The following is an 8,402-nucleotide window of genomic DNA, read 5'->3' as shown; positions in this document are numbered from 1 at the left end:
TTCTGGCGAATGCATGGGAATGAGGGAGGTGTTTCATGAGTAGTTACAGTGTACAGCGGCAGCAAATGGGCTCTAGTGCGCTCAAAAGATCCGGTAAGATACAAAATGTGTGAGATATTTATCTGAATAAGGGATCCTAGATTTATTCTTGACTGCATCAAAATTAACTTGCGGTCGTTCTTTTGTTGTTTGTTTGAATCCCTACTTTTTTAATTTTTTAAGTTACTTTTTATTTACTTGTTATCATTATTATATTCATATCCAAAGTAATTTTGCATTTGTTGATATAAGAATTAATAGTTGAGCATCTATGTTACATACGTCTCCTGACATTATCGTCATGTTACAGAGTTTTGTTTTGTTTTTTTAAGAAGACACATTTGAATTTTTTTCTCCTTCTTTTCTGTTTCTTTTGGGTGTTTATTCTTCCAGAAGGTCTGGCTCTGCACCGACTCTCTCCTCCAGAGCTAGCTGGCTCTGAGCAGAAGCAACATTCGGCAGTTGTTTTGTTTTGATAGCGACCCCTAGCAGCAGAAATTACACACAGTGCATTTAAGCTTACAGTCCAACAATGCAATGTGTTATGTTGTAAAAAATACATAGATGTTAAAATTACCGTTGTGTGATTGTGGATGTGGTATAAGAACCTGTCAGTCATCACGCTAGTGTTTGAAATCCCAATTTACTGTTTGTCATAGAGTAAACTATTAAGTAGTTGTTACGTAGGAGGTGGTGATTGATAATGTTGATCTTTCACCTGTGATACTTTGTTTCTTCCTGACATGAGGGACAAAATAAGTAATTTATTTGTGAATACAGTTTCCTTGTTGCTGCACCTATTCATTCTTTGAATACCATTGGACTGACTGTTGTTTAGGGTCTCTCAATTTTCATGATATGTGCTCTCTATGATGGCATTTGCCATCATAAACTGATCTTCAAAGGCTGCTGCCCTCAACCATTCTTAGCCTTTCACCTTCCTTCAGGGCATCAGTCTGTGTGGGTCTTGTGCTGAAATTGAAGCCCTGAAGGCTTGACGATGCTTAATGGTCTGATAACCTTTTGTCCCAGCCTCCACAGGTCACTGGAGGATGCGTTGGAGCACACTCAGGGTCGTACGCAGCCAGGACTCTGTAGCTACGGTCAAGCTACTTCCTGTTGTTTGGGATGGAGGAATGTTAACGGCATTTGTCAGCGTAAGTCTGTTTCAGTGACAGCATGAGTACAATGACACATTACCCTCAGTTCACAGGTTATCAGATGGGCATCTCAGAAAAACAACAAATATTAGGAAATAAATGTGAGGAAGTTTTGATTCTTGCATTTCTGGTTCTTTTATTTTAGTTTTTCTTCATATATGACGGTCTTTTCTTTTCTACTAACAAATCAAGTTTTGAGGTACTTGTACTTCCATTTTATGCTACTTTACTCTTTTACTCCACTACATGTCAGAAAGAGATGATGTATTATTTACCCTTCTACATGTATATGACAGCTTTAGTTACTGGTTACTTCATTGATTAAAATGTTAAACTAAGTGTGATGTGAACATATGATAAGCTTATAAATATAGGCTACCAATACAATGTATTGATAGAGAAAACACTACATGACAGTGTGTAAAGTGGTGCAACTGATTAAATCAAATATATGAGCAAGTAGTGCAAAAGGTGTTGCTAGATTAAAAACCTAGCGGAGAATCATCATCCAACTCTACAGCTCCCCTCAGTTTAGCGCTTTTAAGCTCATTGTTTTGGTTTAACAGCCCAAAACTTTCACAACACGCAGCTGTTTTTAGTGAAAAAGCTCTGTTGTACCACTGTATATTATTACCTGCTCAGCAGCAAATGACAGACAAAGTAGGCAACTAGCTGGTAAACACAGGGGAGCAATAAGCGGCTACTTTTTTCTCAGGAGTTGGTGGAGACCAAAACAGGGTGAAACAGTGAGTGAAAATCGTACTTACATGGCCAGAGACACAACGCAAAAGAGAAAAAAAATCCAATACAAACAAGCTTTACACAACCCTCCCAGCACCAAACAGCACACAAAGTTAGCATAAAGCTGGACACTAAAAGCTAAAGGATCAAATATCTCCTCCAGGAGCTGGTGGAGACCAAAACAGAGGTAAAAGGAGAGTTAATGTTTGACTTAGACAACTGCGTATTTAGGCTACTGTTGCTTTGTATCTGTGCAATGTGTAAATAGGCAACACTTTATGACATGATATGTGGATTTACAGCTTTTCTGTTGCCGTCAGGTAGACACAAATTAATTAATTATGCTTTAATTTGAACTTTTACGTCGTATAATTTAGCTATAAAGATGGCCCTCATATACCAGTGTGCAGAAGTTGGCCTGATTTGGTTTTCAGTGTTTCTATCATCCTCCACAGCGGTGTGCAGGACGTCATGTGTGAATGGAAAATGCGTACGACCAGACAAGTGTTTATGCTCCACGGGGTATAAAGGACCACAGTGTGATGAAGGTGGAGTATAATACACAAAATCATTGTCAGTCTTATGTTTCTAATTTCTTGCCCATTACCTGTGTTCTCCTCATTTACCGCAAGGATCTCTATCTGCTGCCTGAATAATGTTTCATATTGACTCCAGATGTGAATGAGTGCGGTTTCCTGGAGAGACCGTGTTCCCAGCGCTGCATGAATACACACGGTAGCTATCGCTGTTACTGTGAACCTGGATACACACTCAACGCAGATGGATCCACCTGCACCAGTGAGCAATTTCCTGTTTAAACAAAGCATTTAAAACTTACAGACCACTATCTGAAAATCAAATGAAGAAAATCTGTAAACTGACAGATGATATTTCTGATGTTGGAGCAGCTCTTCACAAAAAGCCACCTGCCATCTTTGAGGTTGAAGTATCTGAGAAATCGATACTCAGTATATACACCTTTTTAGGCTATATTATAATGAGTGATACCATGAAAAGTTTAGAGGTGATTTTTGTTTTTAAGATACCGTTTGGTCACCATTTGTGTTTAACAGCCCCAGTTTTGCAGAGACTGTAGTCGTGTGCTGTGTGTGTGGTGGTATGACAGTGTGTGTGTTGTCTCAGCGGTGATCCAGTGGCCCATTTCTCTGACCGATCCTCAGCCAGTGTTTCCCTGTCTGTCTTCCAGGAGAAGCCGCATGTTTCTCCCTGCGCTGCCAGTTTGGTTGCCAGATGGAGAGAGGGGGAGCGGTGCGCTGTCTGTGTCCCCCCGGCCTCCACCTGGCCGCTGACAACAAGACCTGTGAAGGTAATGCTTCTTTAGAAACACCCCTTGGCTTATAGCTATGGTGTATCACTTGTTTAGATTTAGTGCTTCTTAGCTTGATTGCGATTTCTGTTCCCTTCATTATTCATGTCTGACATAACCTTCATGTTTAGGAGAGGTCGTTATTTAGTCCTCACTACTCATTAGAGAGGGGTGTATCTGCATTTTCAGCTTGTACTGATGAACCTGCAGGGAATTAACTCCCCTCAGCTCAAGGGGCATTTAGCTTCTTTCAGCACATTGTTTTGGTCTTGTGTTCTATAACTCCACGTTTGGTCTAAAAGCCCACTGTGCACTATCTACCATGTTTCTGAACATAGTGGAGCATTCAGCAGGTAGATCATGTTCTTCAGAGTTGGCTAAGATGAACGTGGAGCTAAATATTAGACTTACATTAATCAGGTGGCAAGAAGAACGACTCCAAATAAATGCTAATAATGCTAAATATCTGCTGGAGGAATAAATAGCTGAGTATTTGCTGACAAGTTCACCATTTAAACTTAGAAAGTGATAATATGTCAATATTGTGTTTACAGCTGTTTCAATTGGCTGATATCAGTTAAAGCAGGATAAACAAAGCTTCATTGTTTATTCTGTGTTTGGTGTCGTTGTAAATTGTCATTTTTACACCAATATTAGCACGTATAGGCAGGTTTTTAAACCCGCTAAAATAGGCGATTGACTGCTCTCCTACTGGCAGATTGATACATTTGCCTCCCTGTTCTTCTTCTTGTGTGTCACGTTCCACGTCACAAACGAGCCGGGAGACAGGGAATGATAACAAGCAGCATGGAGGCTAGTGACAATATAATGGTGTTTGTAGAGACTATTTGCTGCCAATGTCCAAAACGTCAGTACACGTCACAGCGTCGGGCTAGAAAAGAGGCGAAAACTAGCATGTTCACCCGGTGTCATGTTTCCATTTCAGCCAATCGGAGCTGGAGCTGATAAACACCAATGACCAGGGAATTAATGCTGATTGTACCCTTTCCCATTAAAGACAAAAGCTGTTAGTGGGTGTTAATGTTTTTTTTGTCCAGTGTGAAAGAGGCGTATGACCATAATGTAATTGACCAATGAGCGTGATTCAGCACTGCAAACCCCACATTGATACTGCCTCAGCCAAGTGCTACCACCAGAGCAGGGACTTCCCAGGGTGGAGGAACTATGGTGCAAGAACTACTGTGCATTTTGTCCCTGATTCATCAATATGCAGGTTACGTTTCTGAGTTCCTGGTCCCCTGGGAAAGTTCCTGGTGAAACAGTGATATAGTGAATCACTGTTGTTGTGGCCTTTCCAGATCTTCTATATTTGGCATTATTTGTAGAACAGGTGATGCACACAGCTTCCAATGCACATTATGTTAACTACATGCGGCAAACTTACCAGTGGCACCTCTCCACTGGGTCTGTCCACCCAATGGTGAAAAGCCTTTAATTACCTTGTGTGAAGAAAAACATACCCTGGACTCGCTCCTCAGTGACCAACCACTTTATGACTGCAGTCCCCCCTCGATGGCTCAGCAGCAGACACCTCCTGTCCTGTAATGAAGCGAGCCTTCAACAGCCTCTCTCACGGCTGTTAAGATGTTTTCACACTGTGGGAGAGCTTTTGGTGGGAACAATTCAACATCCAAGACAGGGAGAAGTCGAAGCCTTCACATCACTGATTAACATCTGTGCTTATGGTAGTGGTTTGACAAGTATATAAGGTACTGTACATGGAGCACTAAAATTTGTATTTTTATGGGTTCTTACCTTCATAGACAAACTTTAAAAAGAAGGTTAAGATAGTAAAGAAGTAAGGACACACCTAGTTGCCAGTTTAGGTGTTTTACATGTTGGTATACCTTGGTATGTTCTTACATGACCTGACTCCATTTTTTGAAAAGGATGCTCATACAAATACGATATCCTAATGCCGGTTTTCCACCAAAATTCATGGGTCTACACAGGTTTTTTAAACGCAGGTTAACCCGCTAAAAATCCTGTATTGACCCCATTCCCACTTCCTAACAAAGTGGGAATGGGGTAACAACGATAGACGTGCCGAGCCGAGGTTTAAATGCAGAAATTACACATTCCCATTGCACAAAAAAGCCAGATCTTAGCGGGTTTAAGTGGGATTTTTGACCAGTGGAAAAGAGGTAAAAGAGACTTTTCTGGTAATATAAAGTTTAAATAGGGGGAAGAAATAGATAGATGTGTGCAAATGTAGAGAACCTTTTATTTGTTTGTCATTAGAAGTTAATGAATCCCAGAGGATGCCATAAATGACTTCATTCTGCACACCTGATGTGAAACATTTGTGTATTTGGGTCATTGCTTGTTTTTGAAGATCTTTCAAAGCTTCAGTACAAAGACGTGGTTGCAAGGTAAAGGCACTTGTTTGTGCCTGTCGTGTTTTTGAAGGTAATTATTGTTTTGAGCAAAGACAAGGAACATTTGAGCAACTTGTCCTTGAGAGATACAGTGTGTGTGTGTGTGTGTGTGTGTGTGTGTGTGTGTGTGTGCGTGCGTGTGTTTGTTTTAAAAAAGGTGAGGCTGGGTTGTGTGGACGAGAAGGCCAAAAATTCAGACTGTTGTGCAATGAAATTACCCTAATGTGTTGCTGGTGTTTGACACATGTTTATGTTGTTTTGCAGATGTCGATGAGTGTCAGCGCGATACTGATGTGTGTCCACTGCGGCAGACCTGCAAGAACACTTTCGGCAGCTTCGTCTGCGTGTGCCAAGATGGGTTTGTGATGGGGACGCTGCAGGGCTCGGTGCAATGTCGAGGTGTGGTCTTTGTTTTTAAATAAAGTTAATGATTTAATGTTCTTTTTGGAGCAACTCAATATCCAGTAGTTGTTAAACAGACTTCTCGTTAAAAAAAATCTGTTTTGTTGTCACTAACATGGCTGAAAAATGTCCCCATGTATTGTTAAAAACATCCAGCAGTGTCAGGCTTACACATTTTGAAATAGCTTGCAAACAACACATATCGTAGAAACGTTGATATGATACGTATAAAGCTAAGACATTTTATGTATCTGTGGTTTGCAGAAATGTGCAATAACAACATTTCATTCTGGCAACTGGGCTGATATTTCAGGAAGTGCATTTATGTGCTTGAATGTTAAAGGTAGGGAAGACAATTGGGGAGAAAGATAGTTGATTGTTGATCCTAGATGATCAAATACTGACGCTTTGGGTCGGATTCAAGGCATCAGTATTTGACAACCTAGGACAAAATCATCTCGTCTTTTTACTCAGTTGCCTTCCCTACCCTACGAAGGGAAAAGGGGATCTCATGCGACAGAAGCCCCCCTACAAGAACTTAACGTGTTATGCGTCTTAGACCACCGGGCCACAGGGACGCCCATGTATGACATTTCTTTATGCCACATTCAGATATATTCCATGTCCAATCCCGTAAATGACTAAATGGATCACAGCACAGCTCCACATGTTCTCCTCATCTGTGTTAATTGGCAGCGAGAGGGATCATGTGAAGATGTGCTTTGGCAGCAGAGGATCCACAGACCATGTTTATTTGATGAACACTCATAGCTCACCCACTCAGCTGTGGGCTCACCCACGACCTGTTTTTGTTTTCATCTGTGTGATGAGCATTGCAAAATTATCTCTCGAGCAGGTTTTAAACAGACCCTTTTCCAAAACCCTTTGCTCTCGCCGTGCTGAGCTAATAAGACTTATATCTTATATCTGACAAGCCTTCGTAAACATTTCTCTTCTTTTCTCCACAGATAAGGATGAATGTTTAACCGGGGCTCACCGGTGCAGCCGCCGTGCTCAGTGTGTCAACACAGATGGTTCCTACACCTGTCAGTGTTTGGAGGACTACTTCGGCAACGGACGCACCTGCTGGCCCAGGAGAGCCCCACAGTCCAAGGCTGTCATGTACTTCAACTACAAACTCTCCAAAAGGACCAAGCCTGTGAAACCTTCATCTTAGAGTCGAATGAAAAGAGACGCGCAACACTACAGGGTAACATAGGAGGTGTTCAGGTTAACAAAACGGTTAACAGGAACTCTCAGAACATAATGTCAAGTTGTTGAGTAATAATCATTTTCAACACAACTGGACACCTTTTTCTCTTAAAGGCTGTCATTTCTCTTCCCAGCCAGCAAAGCAAAAAAAAACCTGGAATACCACCAGCACCATTAGTTGCCGTTTGATGTCTGTTGAAGGAACCCTTCATTTAACAAATGCGCTGCGACAGGACCACACTCTGTACTTTGCTTGTGTGCTTCAGCCCAAATGGACTGTGATGACAGGAGGGTTTTCCTTGCGCTGGCATCACCGCTGTCACAGAAACGCCACCCCTGTTATTGCACGTGGGGTCGGCTTTGTCCTACAAAATGCCGCACCAAAGTGCAAATATCACTTATGAATCGCTGGTAATTTATCAAATATGCCATTAAGTGTGAGTTTTCATCATGAAAAAGAGCAGTTTTGTGAGACTCAATCAGAATTTGTTAATAAAAGGCTGACCTCTGGTGGATAGATAAGGGAAGATACTGTATCTCTGCTGCCTTTGCAATAAACTCTGAAGAATGTTGTGCTGTCAAAGGATACTTGCTGTAATTTGTTAGTCTACCATATGATATGTCTGTGAAAGGTCTATTTCAAATTAAAAAATCGATAAAAAATGACACGTTGAAGAGTCGGTCCAGAGGCATTTGAAAACACAGACTGATGTTTTCATACCTCGCTGTTTATCTTCCTCTGTTATGCCACAGGGAATGTTTTCAGACCTACTAAGTCACACGCAGGGCAGACTACCACACAGCAAGAGAGCATAGACAGGTCAGACCAACCAAATACCAAGAATCTTTGTCTGTCAGCAGCTGTCTGGAAACCTCTTCCTGCGTCCACAGAGCGCAAGGATGGAAATTGAAGTTCGTTTTTGATGTTTTCCTCGGGTCAATTTTACGTTTCCTTCCCAACGATTAAGATCGTGACCCCGGGAGAGGGAGAATACTTGAAGATAATAACTGTAATGATGGTAGATGGTGGTAGGGGGCACTATGTGTTGTGTGAGGGCCTCAGTCGAAGCTTTGGAGTGCTGAGAGAGTCGGGCTTGCAGTGAGAACAAGCAGCTGCTGCCT

General features: G+C 41.7%; 1 protein-coding gene across 1 annotated transcript; it reads left to right on the top strand.

The window, feature by feature from the left end:
- Positions 1-1,039: 1,039 nt before the first annotated feature.
- Positions 1,040-7,946, top strand: LOC311273147 (uncharacterized protein; the record flags this gene model as incomplete). The annotated part of the gene is made up of 4 exons (XM_084380047.1): positions 1,040-1,115; positions 3,148-3,267; positions 5,931-6,065; positions 7,037-7,946. 4 exons carry the CDS (start codon positions 1,040-1,042, stop codon positions 7,243-7,245), a joined length of 540 nt encoding a protein of 179 aa, XP_084236173.1. The 3' UTR covers positions 7,246-7,946.
- Positions 7,947-8,402: the final 456 nt, after the last annotated feature.

The sequence above is a fragment of the Pagrus pagrus genome (genome assembly GCF_965226575.1).
Source record: "Pagrus pagrus genome assembly, chromosome: 2".
NCBI classification, from domain to species: Eukaryota; Metazoa; Chordata; class Actinopteri; order Spariformes; family Sparidae; genus Pagrus; species Pagrus pagrus.
The sequence above is the reverse complement of the archived record's forward strand: the minus strand, read 5'-3'. Positions and strand labels throughout refer to the sequence as shown.